The sequence below is a fragment of the Saccostrea echinata genome, unplaced genomic scaffold (assembly GCF_033153115.1).
Source record: "Saccostrea echinata isolate AGI-Se365-2 ecotype Australia unplaced genomic scaffold, CSIRO_AGI_Sech_v1 ptg000016l, whole genome shotgun sequence".
NCBI lineage: Eukaryota > Metazoa > Mollusca > Bivalvia > Ostreida > Ostreidae > Saccostrea > Saccostrea echinata.
Window position 1 is genome coordinate 3,519,979 of NW_026889765.1, and position 24,893 is coordinate 3,544,871.

The 24,893-nt window shown below is 34.4% G+C and overlaps 1 protein-coding gene across 1 annotated transcript in view; it reads left to right on the forward strand.

Annotated features, from left to right (window-relative positions):
- The first annotated feature begins 620 nt into the window (after positions 1–620).
- Positions 621–24,893, forward strand: part of LOC133188348 (ATPase WRNIP1-like) — a 38,694-nt gene continuing 14,421 nt past the window's right edge. Inside the window, exons 1-6 of the mRNA XM_061323729.1 lie at positions 621–1,240; positions 7,951–8,145; positions 9,306–9,526; positions 9,789–9,982; positions 19,560–19,715; positions 19,889–19,968. Coding sequence (XP_061179713.1) covers positions 650–1,240; positions 7,951–8,145; positions 9,306–9,526; positions 9,789–9,982; positions 19,560–19,715; positions 19,889–19,968 — 1,437 coding nt within the window. The 5' untranslated portion in view covers positions 621–649. The remainder of the gene's footprint in view (positions 1,241–7,950; positions 8,146–9,305; positions 9,527–9,788; positions 9,983–19,559; positions 19,716–19,888; positions 19,969–24,893) is intronic.

Consider the following 24,893-nt stretch of genomic DNA (forward strand, 5'->3'; position numbering starts at 1 on the left):
AAGGTTTCTCGAAATGAAATAAAATAGTGCAGCCCCGGCCTTTTTTTTTTTGCATGTCAAAAAAACTTCTGAGTAAGGTAATGCGCGGATCCAGAATTTTTTCCCAGAGGATGGGTCAATACCAATCAAGAGAAATTTTTTTTAAAAAATTGAGTCATGAAAAAAAGGTAAACAACTTGCTCTAATCTGAAAAACATGTCGTAAGAGTTGGGGGGGGGGGGGTATTTAAGTCACTTTTCTTGTCTTTTATCTTCAGATATGTGACTTTCCTTACCATTTTACAAGGAGACATGGGGTCTGTTTTTTCTGGGGAGGTGGGGGTCCGAGGTCATTTTGCCGTTCTTTTACATAGAAATTTTATAACTGAAAATCCGGGGTCTGATCCCCCCCCCCCCCCCCCCCCGCCAAACTCGCTCCGCGCATGAAGATTTCGGACACCCTCGGAAAATTTCTTCGTTCCGCCCTTGACCCATATAATAACAAGTTTACAAGGAAAGTGTTCAAATATAATTTTCTCTTTTCAAAAACAAATCTAAATCGAGTCATATTATATCTCCGGGAAAAATCTAACAACACTTGAATGGTTCTGGCATTTACAAAAATCTCGGAATGCATCGGAAGTGTTCCAAATAGAGCTGTAAACAAAGTAATGGAGGGAAACATCTTCGCGTCTACGGAGACTGTTGAGTGTCCCTTGTGTTCGCAGAGTTTCCAGCCCTCAGTAATCAACAGACATGTGAACAATTGTTTAAACAGGAATGACAGCAATTCTTCAACAGGCAGCGCCAATCAGGCTAAAAAGCGAAAAAGCAGTGAAGGTCCAGGCACATCCCCTCAGAAATCTGCCTGGGGTAGCCTGAAACCACAGAAAGGAACAGCAGCAGGTCCTAGTTCGAAAAAGGCCAAAACAAGCTCGCCGAAGAAAGCTCAGTCGAAGAAAAACCAAAATCACAATTATGCTCAACGTGACGATCATAGTCAGGATACCGAAAATACCCCATTTGTTGAAAAGAAACAGTTGAAGTCTAACAACATTCCAGTTTTTGGCATGGTACCGAGAAACGAACATTCTGACAGTGTTAGTGGTTCCGTGCCTCTTGCAGAGAAGTTACGACCACTTGTTTTAGATGACTTTGTAGGTCAAGAAAAAGCAGTTGGCAAGAAAAGTATGCTTCGAAATTTAATGAAAAGTAATGATATTCCATCCATGATTTTATGGGGCCCTCCAGGTTGTGGAAAGGTAATTTATCTGTTGCACATACTTATAGACTAAATAAGACGTTGGGAATATTCTGTTAATGTTAAATGGGAACATTATATAAATTTTCTTCCAATTTTGTAAAAATTAAGAAAGCCCTCAGGCCTGAAACATGTATGATATACATGTATCAAACACATTAATAATAATTTCTGTATCCTGTACAGTTACCATCATTAGAACAGACAGAGACATCAACTTTCAGATTCACTTGCCCTTCGGACAAGTTATCTCAAACTTTGACTTGTCCGAACAGTCAGGGGTGAGACTGAAATCTGTCATTTTCAAAATGACGATTTCTACTTCTAGTCATAAAATAAAAGGATGATGTGACATAACTCCTATCTGGGGCTCCTTTTTCTACGACAAATTCTATTTAATCTACAACGATTTTGATAGTTCTCAAACATGAGTGAATAAATACAACGCCTTTTGAATAGTTTCAATAGTTCTAACACATTTTAATTATAAAGATTACTGCATTATCTATGATTTTTTAGACCCTATGACAGCAAAATTTGGCCTGGTTTGTGACAATATGTTCTTTTATGAAAGGAGAATAGGCGGGTTTTAGTACAATAGAGGGGTATGCATGTCCGAGGAATCTACCTTATATGGTTATTGTTATTATTTCGCACATAGTCGCTTACCGAGATTCCGAGAACAATTGTCCAATCCGATGACAGAACGACAAAACATGCTGGTTTACTACATGTTGACATTCTATCACGGGCACGTCAATTTACACGATATCTCTACTACATTTCAAACTTTTAATGGTCAGCCAAGGGTATTTATACATAATAATACGCATGGAACCTCAGTGTTTACCGTTTTGGGTCAAGAAATAAACAAGAAACTTTTATTCACTGATTCTCGAGAATACGTGTAGACCTTGAGGATTGCCCACAAAACGCTTTACAAAACTTTGAACTTTGTATATTTATAAATCAATTGCTTGTAAATGTGAGCTGGGAAATTGTATATCCATGTCTAATCTGTGACTCAAATGCATAAAAAATTATTTATCTGAAAGCAGGTAAAAAAACCCCTTTTTTTCCAAGCATAAAATGTCATTAGTATTTTTAAGGTACTCACTAGTAATGCAACTCATTTAGCTGATTGGTCAGTTAGAAAGTATCACCACTGTCTCGATTAGCATATGAATTTATTCTTACGTCAGAAATATAGTTTTGTCGATCTGTTCATAATGGGAAAGGCCAGGTAGATTTTACATTTTTTTAAAAACAACAGTTAGCGCAGTTAGGTACATTTTTCTCCTTTCACATATAGGTTGATTTCAATAAAATATAGTGACCAGCCAAAGGAGAAAAATGTACCTACTTGCGCTCGTATATTTGAAGGGCTTCAAAGAGTGGGGCGGGGCCAAAGTTCAATGAAAACTGGATGTAAACATGGTACCCCTACTCAAAATAAACACATATATCTTCCAAATTATGTTTCTATTTTCGATAAAAGTAGTATTTTATGAGGGTATACATATCAGTGATTAAGTGCATGCAAAAATTAGAGTAAAATTTAGATATTTAATTTTTTGTCAATTTACCGGGGGGTCGTATGTCACTTTATCCTTTTTATTATGACTAAAACTCATAATTTTTAAGAAAATGACAAAAAACAGTCATATAAATTTGAGCTACAAGAAAAAAAAATGATGCTATGTTTGTACATTAATGTTTACCACCTTCCTTGTCAATTTAAGCTGAAAACACACACTGTCATGCAGCATTAGCATCCTTATCAAGTTAACCTGTAAACGCTCACTGCCATGCAGCAGTACCCCCCTCCCCCCTTTCATTTATAAAAAAAGAAATTTAAAATTATTTTCTATAGGATCGTTAACAGAATTTTGATTTTCGAGATAAATGTGAAGCAATGCTATAGGAAGACAGCTGCTACAAAACATACAAATCTTGATCATGCAGGATATGTTGTGTTGCCTAAATTCTGTGAGTGAAGAAATAATTTAATTTCCTAATGAGTAGGTAACAAAGTTGTTAGACTTAAAAGGGTAAATTACCACAAAAAAAAAAAAACAAAACAGAATAACAAAACCAGTATTTTTGAATGAACAGTATAATCTCGAGAGATATTCCAAATGCAGAAGCAATATCAGTCATGTACCTGACAGAAATCAAGTGTTCAATTGATTGTTTTATTAATAATGTAATGTAAACTAGATATTAATATACACTTGCCCGAGCAAGTGTAATCATAGTGTTGTCATGATGATTGATTTATAATCGATCATCGATTGGAAAGCTCATCGATTTTAGACAATCAGAGATTTAGTAATCGATTATAATCAGTATAATACAACACTTATCTTTTTATTAGGTCAGGTAAAATTAATCTTGAGATTCTTCTGCCCGCCTGCCCCTCTCAAAGTGCCCCGTCCCGTTGTTTTTTATTTTGGTTTTGGGGTATCAAAAGTACCAGGTATTTTACATGTATTTTTACTCTGCACAAATCAGGGTCAAAAGTTAAGAGTTATCTCCAGTCTTTATTGAAGAATGAAGAAAAATTGGCAATTAAAGCAGCTTAAATATGTAGGAATAGGATAATTTGCCAGTATAGAGAAGGCAGAAAAGCAAAAAAATGACATAAATTCACTGGCATGAGCAAGTTTTTAAAGAAATTTTAACCAAGTATAAAAACAGACGAAGAAAATGACATCTGGTCAAGTTATAACGATTGTCAGTTGTATGTGATTTTGTATTTTAAAAAAAAAGATCGTTGGCAGACTTTAGAGGGTAATAGTGCTAAGGAAAGGTAAATCTTAAAACTGTTCAGCATAGGTTTTTCAGTAGAATATTTTACATCCTGTTTTGCAAAAATGACATATTTTAATGTCCAACATGTCAAGTCTCAAGAACGAAAGTATGAGGACAGTGGAAATCTGTGATATTTCACACAATTCAAAAGGAGTTGTTGGTAAAACTAAAAGGTATTTGGAGAAAGACCGATGAGAAGTCGTGAGTACCACATACAGCATATGCAATTTATTGGGATCTGCACCCCATTTTGAGTGGCGTGTGCCGTATCTGTGTACTTGAAAATTCATTCATAAAAACTATAAATATTTAATTTTCTATAAACAAGAATCTTCGGTAGATATTTAAAAGAATAAACAATAAAATCTATTCATATTGGCATTAACATAATGTGAAGAATTTGTGTAAGAAGAGTGTTATGTAGATATTTTCAATACTAAAAAATAAAATCCGCCCACCTGCCCCAAATTTTTAGCAAATTAGGATGAGAATCTAAATCTTAAATTTATGTTGCCTTATTTTCACACTTTCATTTCAAGTAAAAAAAAAGGTTTTGTTATGATTTCTATATAAATCTTCCATAAATATCATCCCAGTGTTGTTATTTACCATTTAAAGCCACTCACGGTTAGGGTTGGATACCGTTAAGGATGAAACGATACGAATCCATACCGGTATTTTTGAAATGATACGGTATTTTTAACGATCCGGTACTATGCATTGATGAATAAGAATGAGGGTTAATTTTATAACAAATGTGCTTTTACCATTCACTAACCTTTCAATGATATAATCTAAAATGAGCTTATAAACTTTGTTCCATGCTTTTAAGATATAAAAATAGATATTCCTAATATTCAAATTACAAACATTTCATTTCAACCTTTTAATAATGATCAACAAAACAAATCAATCGAATCCCAAACAAATTAATTTGCACAAATCGGCTGACTGCTACACCTGGTTGCCAGGACCCCGTTTGTTTGGTCGCACTAAATGACGAAACATTAGATAATGGATAGATCACATTTTTTACGACATTTTGCCTTTTTAATTTACATTTATTATCAGTTTTTATTTGTAAAATTAAAATAAGATTCATGTGAATGTATTTTGATTTTTAAAAAAAAAATATATACGTATTGATTTACCTCGAATATCGGCAGTCGAAAGTAAGTATCGTTCTAAGAATCCATTTTGTTACATATAGTTAGCTTACCCTTTCAGTGAGCGGAGAATTCAATTTAAGCAAGTTTGGAATGGTTTTTTTTTTTTTTTTTTTAATCAAATTGAATGTATTAAAATGTGTTAAAGATTAAGTACCGTTATTAGTACCGGTATTAAATGAATCGGTATTTTACCGGTATTTTTGAAGTAACTATTCGGTACGGTATTGGTACCGTGTACCGGTATCCAACCCTACTCACGGTAGTTCGGTCGTTAGAGCGCTCGCTCCTTGATTGGGAGGTCATGAGTTCGAATCTCAGCCTTGACTGACCTAAGTTGATAAAAAATGGGTAGCAACTGTTCCATCGCCAGGTGCTCGGCACTTTGAAGTGAAAGTTGAGGGTCCTTAAGATGAGACTTTAAAAACCGAGGCCCAGTGTCATGGCGGTGTTGGCACGATAAAGAACCCTCCCTGCCCAAATGGTCCTGAGTGCCGAGTGAAGGTCAAAATTTGAAGCCCTTCACCGGTATATGGTGATGTCTCTATATGAGTGAAAAATCCTTGAATGGGATGTAAAACAACATATTACAATTAATCAATCAATCATATTTACCATTTTAACATACTGAAAATCTCGTTTCATACAATAAGCTGGGTTTTTTTACATGAATAAGTACAACTGTAAAGTAATGCTTGAAATTCTAAAAATAGATTATAATGATATTTCTAAACCAAAGAAACTGAAATGCTTGTATATTGTGTAGATAAATAATATGGCTTATCAGGTTTTTGGGGAAAAATTGCTTTTCATTTAAATAGAATCACATGGATCATGTGGATAATGTGGATTTGCTATATTAATTGTCTGATAAACAGTAAAAAATTTAATTCCACATTCAAGGTGAACATGTTGATTCAATCTCTGTTAGTACTTGATTTTTTAAAGTAAATCTTAATCATGTGTATTACTGAAATAGTTAATCAAACTACATTCTGTATTTAGAGTTATAAGTTGTGTAATACACATATACTTAATACGTCTATGTTGTATATAAAATTTAGTGCCTATTTAATACGAATGGTTACTGATTTAATTATTGGCTGATTATCAGTTGATTAGTAAGAGTCAACCGATGCTGCCGATTAATTGACTCTCATTTTCAACCAATTTGACAACACTACTGATAGCTAGGAGAAGTACGTTGCCAGTTTTACATCCCGAACTGAAAATTTACTTGTCTCAGGCAATCGGACAACTCTTATTGTTGATCCCTGTAGAACTACATGTATCAATTAATTTACGTTTTTTAAATTAAAATATAGGGTGAATTCACCATGCATCGGACACCCTCGCACTTCAACAAGTTCTAGCGATATCGCTACCGACCGAATATTATCAAAATGGAACTTAACGTGTAGTATGTGGTTAAATTATAAATTTTTGACACAATCGTGCCCTATTTATTGAGAAAATACCATTAAAAACCGATTTTTTCGAAATAAGTCAGAATTCACCATGGATCGGACAATATTCACCATGCATTGGACATATATATTTAAACCAGAAAAATATCGTACCTTGATCTCGGTGCTTTAAAATTAGTGATATCGAAACATTTTTATCTTTCATTTAAAAATTAACCTTCTAATTAAATTTGAATGACTATTTCGATCCACAAATGTGAAGAGATTTTAGTTGCATCACATCGCCTTAGAAAAGATTTACAATGCTAGTAAAATGGCAACTCATTACTCGCGCCTTTGTCGCATGGGTTATCATCATCTACTTTAAAGAAGTAAATTGAGTCCACTTCTAGTCGTCATATATCGATAATTTGTATTTACACTGAAAATTTAGAGTTTCTATTTTCTATTTCTGTAAAAAACAGCTGTCATTTGGGTTTTATATGAAAATGGAAGTAATTACCCATGCATCGGAAAGTGTCCGTGATTAATTAGTGTCCGATGTACAGTGAAATAAACATACTAGTTAAAAACAACTCTAAAAAATATTATACATACATTTCAGTAAAATTTAAGTTTAAAAGTTAGCTAGCAATGGGCATGTCTCTATATATTGACTTACATCAGTTTTTAATTTGGCACCTAAGAAAAATTTGCCTGGCCACTAAAAATTTTCAATGGTGACTAAATATTTTTGATAAGGAGCCAGTTGGCGCCTATATTTTAGAAGGCACATATAGGCCTGCTGAACTTATTTTTGGTCTTAGTCATAAATTCTTTTGTAAAACAGGCCCCTGGTTTTCTTTTACCTTGATAGAAATTCCACTGATATTAATTTTCCATTTTCCCTGTCAGTGAGTGAAATTGCTAATAATTCAACTGTGATGATGAACAGACATGGGCCTTGAGGATATCCTTTTCTGCTACCCCTCTCCAGATTAAAAAGAATCTGATAGTTTACCATTATTTTTTTGTTTACAAGTAATATTTGAGGAATAAAATGTTAGAACCATGTAATCAATGAATCACCAACATTGAATGTCTATGTGCTTTGACAATGAAATTCCACTCTAACAAATAAAGTAGAGGTCCAAACTGGTTTTTCTCTCTCAAGTAGTCAAGAAGGTCATGGTTTGATATGGCACTTGAATCCTGGTTTTGCACTTATCCTCAAAAGAAAATCAAAAGCAGGGCTCTATGTTTTTAGATATTATAAAAAGGATCTGAAATAAATTCACATTGGTACCTTGTTTTCTTTGTTGTAGACAACTTTAGCCAAGATCATAGCCAACAGCTGTAAAACAAAGAGCAAATACAAATTTACCACAATGTCGGCCACTTCTGCAGGGGTCAGTGATGTCAAGGAAGCAGTTAAGGTTGCCAAAAATGACCAGAAAAATCTGGGCAGGAGAACAATTTTGTTTCTAGATGAAATTCATAGGTTTAATAAATTACAACAGGTAACTTCACTGCTGATTTTCAGCACTATAGCAGCTCTGTCAGATAAACTTTATACAGTTGAGCCTCGTTAATCTGGACACTTGTGTTCAAGCAAATCATCTGGATTAATAAAGCATCTAGTTTACTAAAATGTATCTTTGATGATAATTATTGGTAGATATAAAGGTTAATTTTATCCTCCACGAATTTCCTGATTACCAAGGTTTGACTGTATGTAGTATGTTTATAAATTGTGATTGTTCAGATATCAGAGACTCTCTTCTCTCTCTCTCTCTCTCTCTATATATATATATTATATATACAGTTAAACTTCAGTATCTCAAACATTGATATCTCGAATACCATGGATATGTCAAAGTGATCTGGAAGTCCCCACCCCTTATTCTTTAAGTATTTTACCCTGGATTATCTCGAATCCTCAAATTTTTAAAAGTTTTTTCTTGGTCCCATTGAATTTGAGGTATTGAGGTTTGACTGTGTATACAACAGGCACATGTATATTAATTAAGCTTAAAAACTTTCTTGAAAGCATGAATCATAATTAAGGAAGCTCTAAACACTGCACACTAAAGAGTTCTAATTGTAGGGTAATTTTATACAGTTAGAGTGATCTGCCTTTAGAAGTGAGATACAAAGAATGGTTATTTATAGTTAATTACACAATTTGTAATAGATTAAAATATTCGTAACATTATATTAGACCAAGAATAAGTAATTGAATTCATTATTTCCATTAATTTTCCCAATGTTGGTAAACAATAGTAATTTCTGTTCACGCATAGTCCATTGTCTTTGAACATTTTTCTTGCAGGAATAAGGCAGGTACCCTATGTTGAAAATGAATTAAATAGTCTCAATATGCACACCTTTATATGATATATTATTCTCCAAGTCCAAAAAGCACTTTTTGTTAACTAACTAGTGTTTAGAGCTTCCTTAATGTGCCAGTTCCTTTAGGAAAGTTTGCATAAAAGATTAAGCCTAAAAGTAAAGTGGATATAAAAAAAGTGGAATGAATAAGTATGTACTGGATTGTACATTAGATGAATAGTTTGATTACTGAAGGATTATTTTCTTATACATCTTTTTGAGATTCAGCAGTGAAATCATATTGTAATTTTACCTGTGAACATAATTTAGATAACACATCTGTTAATAGGATGCCTTGTTGCCCCATGTTGAGGATGGAACCATAGTCCTGATTGGAGCAACGACAGAAAATCCATCCTTTCAAGTAAACAGTGCTCTTTTAAGTAGATGTAAGCTGATTGTACTTGAGAAACTGGAGGTCAGCCATATTGAGAAGATCTTAAAAAGAGCATGTGAACATATCTCAGCTCAGATCTTTAGGAAGGATGAGGAAATTGAGGAAAATGATGAGTATGTTTACTTATGTTCTTGACAAATATTGTTCTTTCAAAGATAATCTTGTTATCTGGTTTTAAAATCAAAATATGGTTAAAAGTTGTCTTCAAGTGTTTTGAAGTGAGATGGGATTGAAAAAAATATTCAATGAAATTGGATATTGACTAAATTCCTTAATATATAAATCAATGTTTTATAAAGAGAAGAGGCTAAAATTTCTTGTAAAAAATAGAAGATTTATTGAACTTATATGATATTGGGAATTTATTTGTTTTAGGGTTGCTGCATGGATAGAGAAGGATGCCATCAAAAGTTTAGCAAACTTGTGTGATGGTGATGCCAGGTGTGCCTTAAACAGTCTACAAATGGCCATACAGTCACAGCAGACGGAGCAGGGTGGCATGGTGGTGGTTACTGTAGACGACATCAGGGAGGTCCTGCAAAGGGCCCATGTTCTTTATGATAGAGCAGGTAAATGCCTCCAGGGAGGTCCTACAAAAGGCCCATGTTCTCTTTCATACTTAGAATTGGACGCTAGCACGTGGTATCTGTATCTTACTGAGTTGTTGTTTCAAAAACCCAGTAAAATAATATTTCATTTAATACAGTATCCATATCAGTATTTAATCCTTTTTTTCTATATATATATATTTTATGCATTCAAGTAACTGCATCCAAGTAAATTAAACAAACCTGAATTGTTTAAAAAAAATGCATACAAGTACTTTGTAAGATTAGCTAATTAACAAAATGAGGCATCCTGGGCGTAGCTTTTTGGGTTGGTTATCTTTAGAATAAATAATTGACGGGTACACATTTCAATAATGTTTTTATTGACACTGCAGCTTATTCTGTTTTTTTCTTATAAATGATTACAGATTGCATAATCAAATTCCAGAATGCTAAACAATGAAACTGATCACTAGACTCTCTGTCGAGTCATGTTTTAGTGTCACCTTCAAAAGTATAGGTCTTAGGCTCTTAGCAAAGTCAAAAAGCAGTTTATATCAAACTCGTAAAAATTGTATAATTTATGTCATTCTATTATATTTACCAGTTTATTTCCTAAAATTTGTTTGTTGTTTTGTCTTAGACATTTCAAGGAAACCAGAAGTTATAAAGTCATTATATATATATAAAAATTATGTCCAAAAAACCATGTTCAATAAAATAAAATATAGAAAGATCATGGTATCCTTAAAAAATACCACATTATTTAAAAAATACCTGTATGGTATCATACTGTTTCATCCTTAACGGTATCCATCCCAGATCATAGGGTAGGCAAATGTCATCAGGGAGGTCCTACAAAGGGCCCATGTTCTCCATGATAGAGCAGGTAAATGTCTCCTGGGAGGTTCTGCAATGAGCCCACATTCTCTATTGAAGGGGAAGGTTCTATAAATGTCATTAGGGAGATCCTACAAAGGGCCCATGTTCTTTATGATAAAGCAGGTAAATGTCTTCAGGGAGGTCCAACAAAGGCCCCATGTTCTCTATGATAATGCAGGTAAATGTCTCCAGGAAGGTACAACAAAGGCCCCATGTTCTCTATCATAGGGTAGGGCAGGTAAATCTAATCAGGGAGGTCCTACAAAGGCCCCATGTTCTCTATCATAGGGTAGGGCAGGTAAATATAATCAGGGAGGTCCTACAAAGGCCCCATGTTCTCTATCATAGGGCAGGTAAATGTCATCAGGAGGTCCTACAAAGGCCCCATGTTCTGTATCATATGGCAGGTATTTTGTGGAAGGGAGGGGGTTCTTCTGAAGGGGTCAGCATTGTACTTTTATGAATGGTAAAAAAATTCGTCATGGAAGACCTAGGTAGGTTCATGGTAGGGCAGAAAAATGTGCTCAGGGAGGTTCTATATAGGGGATTATGTTATATATGGTAGGGAAAATATATGTACATGCAATTGTCTGTTTTTTTAAAAAAAAAAAAAAAGCTTGTCTAAAGGGAAATTATTTTATGTAAAGAATGTTTCAGTCATAAGATGAAATTTTATTTTTACATGTTTAGTAAACAGGCTTATTTTAGACATTAAAAGGCCTCCAATTTAAATTGGGCTTATAATATCCATCATGTATGTTATATCCAGTGGCCACTGTGGGTATATCACTGGGCATTAAAGTAAAATTGACTTAATACAGACTGTATATACGGAGTAATTTATTACTCCATGAGCACTATTCCATGTGAAATACATTTAACTGAATACAGTGTAGGTGCTTACACTAATTAACATTGCTCAAAAAGTAGGGTCATTGGATACAAGCAACAGTTTTTAATTAAGATGTATCAACAGAAGAAAATGTTTTGATTTTTTGGACAAGATATGATGTATTCATATACACAAAAACCTGAGTCTGTCAAGGCCATGTGTATATACGTAGTAAATGTGTTGGCAGTGATTTTTTTTGGGTCAAAATGCCACCGATATTCGGCTGTTTCCCCTCACAAAAATTAGCTATTTTTTCCCAATTATTAGTATATTTTTCCCAATTTCAAACATACGAAAATTGTGTTTTAATTTTGAACAAAAGTCGCTAAATTTGCTGACAGAGTAAATATGTTTTTATTCTTCAAATCCATGCAAATGCAGCCGATTTTTTTTAATGAATGTGTAAAACAATGCAGATATCTATATAAGCAGATAAGTAGCTTATAATATTCTCAATGAATTGGTAAATAGTTCCCAGATACAAGTCATGTTGCATGTTCATTTTGACATAATGATTTTGGTTTGACCACCATTATAACATAGAGGGTCAGGCTAATAACAGGAAATGGACAACACATAGGGTTTCGCTAAAATCAGGAAAAAAAACAGACAGTAAAGACTGTAAACTTGATTATCAATATAAGACAGTATACTAGATTATGAGTCTAAATGCTGGTTATTTTTTTTTTTATGAAATTAGACAAAGCAATTCCAAGAAAATAGAAGCTACAAGATGTGACTAATATAAGCCATGTTCACATTCAATAAAATATTGATGTTAATTTTTTTAAATGATTATTTTATGAATTTAAATCAAATTCAAAGTTAAAATCAAACAAAATCTGTTGTTGTTACTTAGTTTGATTATTTTATGTATTTTTTAGCATTCTTATTTACTATAAATGATTTTTCCCAATTTGAGGAAAATGTCGCTAATTTTTCCCAATTCAAAAGGAGGGGGTGGTGGTTTAAAAAACAAAAAAAATCACTGGTTGGTAACATGCAGGTAAAAGGGGTAGTGCTTTTGTCAGAGTAACACCAATATTGATGATAATTTTGTTTGACATTTCATTTTTACTGCTACTGTTACCTATTAAGATGATTCATTGTAGTTGAAGCATTTAGATGATTCAATGTGGCATCTAGATCTATTTAAAGGTAGTCCTAGAAGCCAATCAGTTTAAATGTCTTTGAAGTTCTGCTATTCTGCAAATTACAATAAAACTTGAAGTGCTGGGCTTTGAAAGGTTAGCTGTCATTATAAATCAGTTAATTCTCAGATGTCATAGCTACTTTTACATATAGACCTCAATGTAAAGATCATTGTTGCAAGACACAAGTAGACCTCATTGTAAAGGTCGTCGTATATAAACCAGTGTTGCATGTATTCTGATTTGTAGCTGTTTATCCAATGTATATATGTATTGTACATTTTTTTTAGGATTTTTGATCAAAAAGGACCAAAAAATGATAAAATTGTATTCCCTGCTAAACAGTTGCTAATAAATGCAATTTCTGGTTGTATCTAAGTGGTTAGATAGTGTATTTTAGATTTATTAGTTAATGTTTATAGCAGAATTAATTTTAAAAAAATACTCAAGGTCAAGCACACAAATATCAGTACTGATTATAATATGAAATATACTACATGTATCTAGAAATTGTATCATGGCTGTGGTGTTTTTCTTTTGAAGTAAAGTGTACAATAATGGGAGATACACCGATGGGCGGATCCATCAAAAACTGTAGGGTGTAAATATATTATTGAACACCAAGCCAATTTCAACATTTTAAATTACTTGTATATTGAATAGAAATTACAGAATTAAATGGGCTTTGTTATATACAAATACAAAATAAAGGTCTTTCACATAATTTCACATGTATCCCAAAATACGAAAATGTTTACAGAACTCTGCAAATATTCGATCCACCACAACGAGAATTCAAGTTCTTGACATGAACTCCACATATAAATATCTTGAAATATCACACCTATTGTAATAGAGCATTTTAGCAGGATATACCATCTTTGCTGCATTCTTTGCTTAACTTAAATAAAGTTCAGGTGCACTGCATCCATAGATGAAGGGTTATTGACCCTGACAGTATTTTTTTCATGCGACAGCTCTTGAATATGTCAAATGAACAACGTGTATCTTTTTTCTTGATTTTTGATTAACGCCTGAATTTCCCTTCTTCAACTTCGAATTTTTCATCCCTGATATCCAAAGGTTTTCTTATGAATTTCATTAACAATCTGTGTTTATATTAAGTTGGAAAGCTGCAATCCGACGTCCTTTCTCATGAACACATGCACACATAAAATGCAGGTGTGTAAAAAAAAAAATACTGGCAGGAAGAAGAGATTATCCATGCTGTCACCTGACAAAAACTATACATGTATTTTTAGCTCTTCTGAGCCAAAGGCTCAAAGAGCTAATGCTATGGTCATTTGTGCGGTGTGCGTAAACTTTTTAGAATATGGGCCATAACTCAAGAACCCCTTGGCCAATTATTGTCAAATTTGTCACAGGGTATCCTTGGCCCAAGGGCTCCCATTTATACTAAAACTAGGGTTGTGACCCTTAAACAAGGGGAGATAATTAGGAAAATAGAAACAAAAGTACTGGTTGCTAAAAAATCTTCTTCTCAAGAACCACTGGGCAGATTATCACCAAACTTACACAAGAGGATGAGGATATGTTGTAGATTAAAATTTGCACGGGGATTTACCCTGGGGCAAAGGGCGTGGTCTCAAGGTCACTTCAAAGTTGACCAAAAATTACATTTTATTAAAATGTTGATATTTTGGTTACTATAAGGACTAGGATCATCAAATCTTGTCAGTTGATGCATCTAAGGACCTCATATCATGTTGACTCAAAAGTAGGTCACGGTGACCTACTTTTTAAATTTTGCGGCCATTCTTTTTCAAAATGATTTAGAGGCATATTTTGAACAATATAAGGCCTATGATCATCAAACTTTGTCAGTTGATGTATATTGGGTCCTCAAAGTATGTCAACCAAAAAGTAGGTCACCTTGACCTACTTTTTGAATTTTATGGCTTATCTCTTTCAAAACAATTAAGGCCATTAATTCGAATACTGAGAGGTTTAGAATCATTAAATCTTGTAAGATGATGCATCTTATGGCCATAAAACATACTTATTAAAAAGTAGGTCACAGTGACCTACTTTTTGAACTTTGCAGGCATTTGATTTCAAAGCGTTTTAGAGGCATAATTTAGACATTTTGAGGCCAATGATCATAAAACTTTGTAAGTTGATGCATCTTGGGTCCTCAAAAAACATCAACTGAAAAGTAGGTCACCGTGACCTACTTTTCAATTTATACGACTATAATTGAATATTTCAGGTACTAATTGGCTTAGAATCATCAAACTTTGTCAGTTGATGCATCTTGGGTCTTTGGAGTAGGTCAACTGAAAAGTAGGTCACCGTGACCTACTTTTGAAAATTTATGGCTTTAATTAAATATTTCAGGTACTTATTGGCTTAGAATCATCAAACTTTGTCAGTTGATGCACTTTGGGTCTTCAGAGTAGGTCGACTGAAAGGTAGGTCACCTTGACCTACTTTTGAAAAATTATGACTTTAATTAAATATTTTGGGTACTAATTGGCTTAGAATCATCAAACTTTGTCAATTGATGCATCTTGGGTCTTTGGAGTAGGTCAACTGAAAAGTAGGTCACTGTGACCTACTTTTGAAAATTTATGGCTTTAATTAAATATTTCAGGTACTTATTGGCTTAGAATCATCAAACTTTGTCAGTTGATGCATTTAGGGTCTTAGGAGTAGGTCGACTGAAAAGTAGGTCACCTTGACCTAATTTTGAAAATTTATGACTTTAATTAAATATTTTGGGTACTAATTGGCTTAGAATCATCAAACTTTGTCAGTTGATGCATCTTGGGTCTTTGGAGTAAGTCAACTGAAAAGTAGGTCACCATGACCTACTTTTGAAAATTTTTGGCTTTTATTAAATGTTTCAGGTACTAATTGGCTTAGAATCATCAAACTTTGTCAGTTGGTGCATCTTGGGTCCTTGGAGTACAACAACTGAAAAGTAGGTCACTTTGACCTACTTATAGAATTTTATGGTTATAATTTAAAAAAAAAACATTTTAGGTACTAATTGGCTTAGAATCATCAAACTTAGTTGATGGGTCCTCAGAGAATGACAAGTGATAAGTAGGTCACCATGACCAACTCTCAGGTACTAATTGGCTTAGATTCATCTTGGGTTCTCAGAGTGTGAATTGGAATTTCAAGGGTTTATCTAAATATACAGGATACTTAGAGGCTTCAAATAGAAGTGATAGGTTGTACAGTTTATCAGAAGAGCGATTCAAGGCCCTTGGGCCTCTTGTTTATTGGTGTAATTAAAAATCATGCTTGAAAATTTGTGACATGACAATTATTGACGTTTTGACTGGCCATGATACAAGAAAGTTATTGAATATTTATTATGTTGTATCCTGATTTATTTGGACAAAGGGGCGGAGACTTTACACTCATCAACACCCTTCGTCCAAATAAATCAGGATACACCATAATAAATATACAATAACTATAACTTTATAGATATTATTGATTTCTTTGCCCTCATTTCTAGAAATATTTTGTGACATTTACAGTAGTTAAATCAGAAGCTCTTTCTTCCCTTTTGATGAAACTTACATTCCCTTGAGTGTATGTGATTTACTTCAAAAAAAGTCTGATAAATGGCAGATGATGTGTATGAGACATCGGTGATATCATTCAGAGGAGTTGTTTATTTTGTATCTGTTTGAGTTAAGACATAATTTTGTATAACAACCCCGAATACATGGGGTTTTTTCTTTAGCTCTTCTGACCCAAAGTCTCAAAGAGCTAATGCTATGGCCATTGTGTGGTGTGCATCAACTTTTTGGAATGTGGGCCACATCTCAAGAACTCATGGCCAATATTTGTCACATTGTATCCTTGGACCAAGGGCTCTCATTTATACTAAAAATAGGATGTGACCCTTAAACAATGGGAGATAATTATGGAAATAAAAAAAAGTAGTGGTTGCTTGGAATTTCATGGCTAGAAATGAATATTTAAGATTATAAGAGGCTAAGAATCATCAAACTTTGTCAGTTGATACATTTTGAGTTCTCAGAGTATGTTAACCAAAATGTAAGTCATGATGACCTACTTTTGGAATTTCAAGGCTTTATTAGGTCAATTGAGTCACTCAGGTGACCTATTGTTATCTGTTTTCGTCCGTCGTCGTCTGTCGTGTGTTAACATTTGAACATTTTCAGCTTCTTCTCTGAAACCGCTGAACCAATTTCAGCCAATTTTTGCATATGGCATCTATGTGTGAAGGGGAACAAAATTTGTGAATTTCATGGTCCCTGCCCCCCTGGGGCCTGAGGGGTGGGGCTAAAACCATCAAAATTAATGCAATCTTTAAAAATCTTCTTTTTTACTCCTGGACATCAAGCAGTCAAACTGTTGACATGATTGTAATAAGCATTGAGCCCTCTACCAAAATTGTGAAATTCATGGCCCCAGGGTCAGGGATTCTGGTGCTAGGGCGGGGCTATATAGATCATATAGTGAAAGTGCATTATTTCTTTGAAAATCTTCTTCTCTACTCCTGGGTATTATTGAAACAAATTGAATACATAGTTATGATAAGCAAGAGTGACTCTACCAAAATTGTGAAATTCATGGCCCCAGGGTCAGGGGTTTGGGTGCTAGGGTGAGGCTATATAGATCGTATGGTGAAAGTGCATTATTTCTTTGAAAATCTTCTTCTGTACTCCTGGGTATTATTTAAACAAATTAGATACAGAGTTATGATCAGCAAGGGTGACTCTACCAAAATTGTGAAATTCATGGCCCAAGGGTCAGGGGTTCTGGTGCTGAGGGGGGTATATAGATCATATAGTGAAAGTGCATTATTTCTTTAAAAAACAAATTAAAAACATAGTTATGATAAGCAAGAGTGACTCTACCAAAATTGTGAAATTCATAGCCCCAGGGTCAGGGGTTCTGGTGCTGGGGGGGGGGGGGGGTATATAGATCATATAGTGAAAGTGCATTATTTCTTTGAAAATCTTCTTCTCTACTCCTGGGTATTATTTAAACAAATTAAATACATAGTTATGATAAGCAAGAGTAACTCTACCAAAATTGTGAATTTCATGGCCCCTGGGTCAGGGGTTCTGATGTTAGGGCGGGGCTCTATTTATTATATAGTGAAAATGCATTAATGCTTTAAAAATCTTCTTCTCTGCTTCTGGGTATTATTTAACAAACTAAGTACATTGTTATGATAAGCAAGGACACCTCTTCCAAAATTGTGAAATTCATGGCCCCAGGGACAGGGGTTCTTGTGCTAGGGTGGGGCTATATAGCTCCTACAGTGAAGGTGAATTATTTCTTTGAAAATCTTCTCTGCCCCTGGGTACTATTTAAACAAACTAAGTGCATTGTTATGATATGCAAGGATGCCTCTTCTGAAATTGATAATTTCATGGCCCCAGGGTCAAGGGTTCTAGTCAAAAGGTGGGGGGGGGGGGGGGCTCTATTGATTATATAGTGAAAAATCAAAATTTCTTTGAAAATATTCTTTTCTGCTTCTGGTTAAAAAGCAAAGAAGCTAAGTATATATTTATGATGAGCAAGAGTACTTCTTCCAGAGTAGTGAATTGCATGACCCCTGGGTCAGATGTGCTGGTATAAGGGTGGGGCTGTTGATAATGTAGTGAAAATGCATTAATTCTATTAAATAATCCTGTCTGCTCCTTAATGTTAAGCAGTTAAACAAAGTGATTACTTATGATGAGCAAACTTGAAACTTCTGGTCCCAGGGTGAGAGGCTCTGGTGTTTTTCGGTGGTGAAGGGGATGGGTGGGGTGGGGAGGGGCTCTTGATAATATTGTGAATCTGTAGTGAAAATGCATTATTTCTTTAAAAATCTTCTCTGCACTTGGGCATATCAGAGACAAAAAGTGTAAAAGTTGTAATAAGGAAGGGTATTTTTACCAGATTTTTGAACATATGGACCATTTGGTCAAGTGTTCTGGTCCTAGCCAGGGCTCAATTAATTTGCATTCTACTGAGAGGAGTTATTCCCCTTTGCCGTTTACTTTTGATAATTAATCATTGTAAATAATGTACTTGAAAAATTAATAGAATAAGAGAATTATGCAAGAATTTTTATCGTATAATACAAAAAGTATTTTCATAGTTTTAATGATCATGTGGACTTGTAAGTAATAGATAAATAAAAATGAGACAAAAATAACTTGTCTTATTAAATGTTCATCAAAGACCAAGAGAGGCCAATGTAAGAGATTACAACAAGGAATTAAAATAGTTCAAAAGCACTGAAAGTTTGTTAATATACTGTATGGTGATAGTGATAAATGAGGAACAGATTAGAACCTAATTTATGAACTGTTAATGAATAGTAGACTAATTATTTTGTTGATCCTGATCACCCTATTTTTCTTGCTTTTGGGCAACAAAGCTTCACCTTTCATTTCATTTTAATACTCTATGGATCCTCTAAATTGTTGTATTGTACTCAGGTGACTGTTAAGGCCCTTGGGCCTCTTGTCTAAGTATATATACAATACTAAGAGGCTTAAAATAGAAGTGATAGGTTGTACAATTCATCAAAAGAGTGATTTAAGGCCTTTTGGCCTTAACTTATTTAAATGAATTAAAGGTATTTAAAAACACATTAAAATTCTACAATTCTTCATGACAATAAAGGACTATTTTCACATGTAATACCAATTCATTTTTATAGGTGATGAACATTATAATATCATATCTGCCTTGCACAAATCTATTCGGGGTTCAAGTGAAAGTGCTGCCCTCTATTGGCTGGCCAGGATGTTAGAGGGGGGAGAGGACCCACGATATATCGCCAGGCGGCTTATCAGGATCGCCAGTGAAGATATTGGTAGGATTTGCATTTTAATTTAAAAACCTTTTCTATCATAAAGGAATTTTTGAAAATTCATCAGTAGAATTGATAAACTTTTCAATATGTGTAAATAATTTTTTCAAGGAAATCACACGGTTTTTGCAAATTTAGTTTGCTTGTTCAGGGTATAATTATGTTCATGTTTGCAGGTTTGAGTGATCCTCAGGCTCTGAATCAAGCTGTGTCAGCATACCAAGCCTGCCATTTCGTAGGAATGCCAGAGTGTGATGTATGTGGTTCTTAATTTCCATTTAACACACATATGAGTTAAATATAATTGGAAAAAGTTGTCTAGGCACATGTAGATTAGTATGTATTTTTAGGTCACCTGAGTCACTCAGGTGACCTATTGCTATCCGGTTTTGTCCGTCGGCGATCATTGTTCGTTGTGCGTTAACATTTGAACATTTTTAGCTTCTTCTCTGAAACCACCAATTTTGGCATATAGCACCTATGGGTGAAGGGGAACAAAAATTGTGAATTTCATGGTCCCTGCCCCCCTGGGGCCTGAGGGGTGGGGCTAAAACCACCAAAATTAATGCAATCTTTAAAAATCTTCTTCTTTACTCCTGGACATCAAGCAGTCAAACTGTTGGCATGATTGTAATAAGCAATGAGCCCTCTACCAAAATTGTGAAATTCATGGCCCCAGGGTCAGGGGTTCTGGTGCTAGGGTGGGGCTATATACATCATATAGTGAAAATGCATTATTTCTTTGAAAATCTTCTTCTCTGCTCCTGGGTATTAAATAAACTAAGTAAGTACATAGTTATGTTGAGCAAGACTGCTTCTTCCAAAATTGTGAATTTCATGGCCCCTGGGTCAGGGGTTTGGGTGTTAGGGCGTGGCTCTATTGATTATATAGTGGAAATGCATTATTTCTTTGAAAATCTTCTTCTCTGCTCCTGGGTATTAAATAAACTAACTAAGTACAAAGTTATGATGAGCATAGCAGCCTCTTCCAAAATTGTGAATTTCATGGTCCCTGGGTCAGGGGTTCTGGTGTTAGGGGGTGGGGGGCTCTATTGATTATATAGTGAAAATGCATTAAATCTTTGAAAATCTTCTCTGCTCCTGGGTATGAAATATACTAAATGAGTACATAGTAATGATGAGCATGGCTGCCTCTTCCAAAATTGTGAATTTCATGGCCCTTGGGTCAGGGGTTCTGGTGAAGGGGGGGGGGGGGACTCTATTGATTATATAGTGAAAATTGAATTCATAATTTCTTTCAAAATATTTTTTTCTACTCCTGGTTATAAAGCAAAGAAACAAGTGTATAGTTATGATGAGCAAGGATGCTTTTACAACTTTTTTAAAACTTGTGGTCCCAGGGGTTCTGTTGTTTCGGGGGGGGGGGGGGGGGGGGGGCTCTTTTTGATTATATAGTGAAAATGCGTGAATTCTTTGAAAATCTTCAACTAATTGCATAGTTATGATGATGAGGGTACCTCTTCCAAATTTGTAAATTTTCATGACCCTAGGTCATGGGTTCTGGTGTTAGGGTAGGGCTGTGTTAAATAGTGAAAATGCATTATTTCTTTGAAAATCTTCTCTGCTCCAGGGCATATTAGAAGCAAACAGAGTAAAAGTTTTAATAAGCAAGGTATTTTTACCAGAATTTTGAACATCTGGACCATTTAGTCAAGTGTTCTGGTCCTTGCCAGGGCTCTATTAATTTGTATTCTATTTAGTGAAGTTCTTCACCTTTGCCATTCACCTTTGATAATTAATCACTGTAGATAATGTATTTGAAAGATTAATAGAATAGGAAAATTATGCAAGAACATTCATTGTATAATGCAAAAAGTACTTTGAAATTCATAGTTTTAATAATCAGGTAGACTTGGAAATAATAGATGAATAAAAATGAAACAAAAATAACTTATCTTTTTAAATGTTCTTCAAAGGCCAAGTGAGGCCAATGTGAGAGGTAATAATAGAGACATCTATTATGATCTTAATCGTACTATTTTCCTTGCTATTGGGCAACAAAGCTTCGTTTATGAGTTTATGGATCCTCTAAATTGTTGTACTCAGGTGACCGTTAAGGCCCTTGGGCCTCTTGTTATGATTGGGATCAAGATTACCTTTTTTTTCCCCAAGATTCTCTATCTAGAAAATGTTTGAAGACATTCCTAAAACTTTGTTAAGCGTCGCAATGACTGAGATTACGCAATGATATGCCAGTGACCAGCGTGCTGTACAGTCAACAGAACGGCTGTCAAAATGTTGTATTCTTTTTAAAACCGGTTTTGTTAATGGAGCATTTGGCCAATATTGCTGACATGTTTTTGGATATGGACAACAACCGTTTAATATGTTAGGTTCATAAAATAAACATAACCATCAGCTGACGAAGTCAGATCTCAATAGTTGAATTTTATGCACTCATCAGTCAAACTTGCTGCAACTTCATTTGAATTAATTTTAATTCTAGGATAAAACACTTGTGCAGGGGCAGACAAATCCCATTGCCTGACGCCCGGGACTAGTGAATTTTGGGGATGGGCAAGTGAATTTTTATTAACCACTTGCCCGAGGGCAAGTGACTTTTTCATGGGAAAAAAATAACAAGTCTTAGTTTTAAGTGGAAATGAGCACTTGTAATAATCATTTTTTGTCTTCCTATTTTCATAGTGTATGGTGGGGCAAGTAAAAATTCAGGTAGGACAAGTGAATTTTGACCATGTACTAGCCCATGGGCAAGTACTTAAAAAATCTATTTGTCAGCCCCTGTTGTGTTCTTCATTGTACAACCATACTGGTGATTCTATGAACTAATATATATTAATAAGTGGTTTCTTCAGCCTAGCAGATTGTTAAGTCACAGTAATAAGTAATGTTTGATAAATTTAAAACAAGACATGATATGTACATAAATGATTGTTGCTCCTTGCTTTTACTATATGCTACGTGTAAATGTGTTTTCACAAAATGTTTTCACCATGGCAAGTGAAATATTTGTTGATGGCGACCAGAAATTCTGAAATGGTGACAAAAAAAAATTTTAGGTCGCCATTTAGCGACCTGGTAGGAAGTGTGACTAGGAGCACTGGTTTGATATGACTGCATTTAGGATACCAGTTTTACAACACACGGACTTTTTGTCAATAATTGATTTGAAATGAAATATTCATGCTTGCTTTGTTCAATGATGTACAATTACAGGTTTATTTAGACAATATAGTATCATTGCAAAATGTCAAACTAGGGAAACATAAAGGATTAAGCCTTTACAGTCCCTGAAACGTTCTACTTTCCCACTTGAACGGTGAACGAACGCTGAACGAACGCTGAGCGAACGCAGAGCGAACGGTGAGTGAACGATGTGTGAAAGCTGAACGCAACTTGGTGAACGATGTGTGAACGGTGAGCGAACGCAGAACGCGAACGGAGCCAGGGATCGACATTAACGGTTGTCCGATTGCCCGGGACAAGTAAATTCTCAGTTCGGGCAAGCGAAATTGTTGACGTACTTGTCCGATCGGGCAAGTGAATTTTTCTCATACAAATATACATATTTATTTAGTTTACCTTAATTTATAAATAAAACAATAAATTGAACACTTGATTTCTGCCACGGACCTGACTGACAATGTTTTTGCATTCGGAATTCCTTGGTAGCGTTTCTGGATTATACCACTCATTTTAAAAATCGGGTTCATTATTTACTTTTGTAGTAAATACGCTCTACGTCTAACAAAATTTTGTTAACTTCTTATTAGGAATTTATTTATTCAAGCATAGCATATAAGTACAGTGTAACACGATGTATCCTGATCAAGATAAGATGTATGTTTTGTAGCAACTATCTTCCTTAAGCGTTGCTTCACAGTTATCTCTGAAAGCACAATCACAAAAGGATCCTACCGAAAATAATTTTAAAAATAGGAATTTTATGAAAAGGAAACTGAGGGTTATTGTTGCATGGCAGAGTGTGTTAGCAGGTTAAATTTACAAGCACAGTGGTATTCATTTATGTACAAATGCAGCATGTATCGACATTTTTCAGGTAGCTCAACTTGCCAAATTGACAGTAGTGTACTTGGTCACATTTTTTCTTACCATAACGTTTACAGTAATTAATAATTTTCTTTTTAACTTCTTTCCTTATTTTGGACAACCAAGTTTTGCATTCGGACAAGTCAAAGTTTGAGATCACTTGCCCGAAGGGCAAGTTAATCTGAAAGTTAATGTCTATCCCTGGGAGCGCAAACGCGAGCGCAAAGTGAACGGTGAACGAACGGTGAACGCAAGATGAACGATTTATTCGGAATGCCTCTGATCTTTTCCTTGCATTGAAACTATTCTATTGTGTTCTAATGCTTGGTGCTAAAAAAAAAAAATAAATAATAAATAAATAAACAAATCAATGAAAATTGTCCTAAGAAAGACGATACATGCACATTAAGTAAAATTATTAATTTAAGTTTCTTGCAATATTTTCTGCACGTATGTACGATGTTTAAATTCAACTTTTTAATAACACGATTTTTATCGCTGTAAAACATTGTAATTGTTAACGAACGCTGTAGTATAACAGATGAAATTAATCTAGTTGTAAAATAAATATGTTTATTTTTATTTGATATATAAAACCATTGCAAATAATGTGGATTTTAGAAGAGAAAATTACGGACTTATAGAATGAATTACAACGGCTGTAACAACCATACAAGGGATTCCGTGTAAAATAATGAGAAAAAAAATTTACAAAGGTATGTGGACCTATTGCATAAATACACTCGTATTTTAAAATCTTAATGCAATAATATATTTATGTGTTAGTTTTATTTTTTTATGATTATTTATTGAGCGGACTTCTACATGTATCTGTAGACATTTCCCGGCCGTGATTATACTCGGACAAGATGAAACAAAGAGGCAATCATATTATTTGTTATATATTAAATTTTCACAACTTGATATTTAAGTAATATGTTGGCATAGTTTTTATTAAACAGACAAATGAGAGAGAGAGAGAGAGAGATTCGGTTTTAGCCCCCCCCCCCCTCCTAAAATGTTTGCACCTATATCACACAAAAATTCTAATTCTTTTCTAAATATATCAGGCAGTGAAAGTATCCATTTTTTTATCAACAAATCCATTTGTTTTACAGTCATAATCGGTTTTTTTTTCCTGCTTCAAGT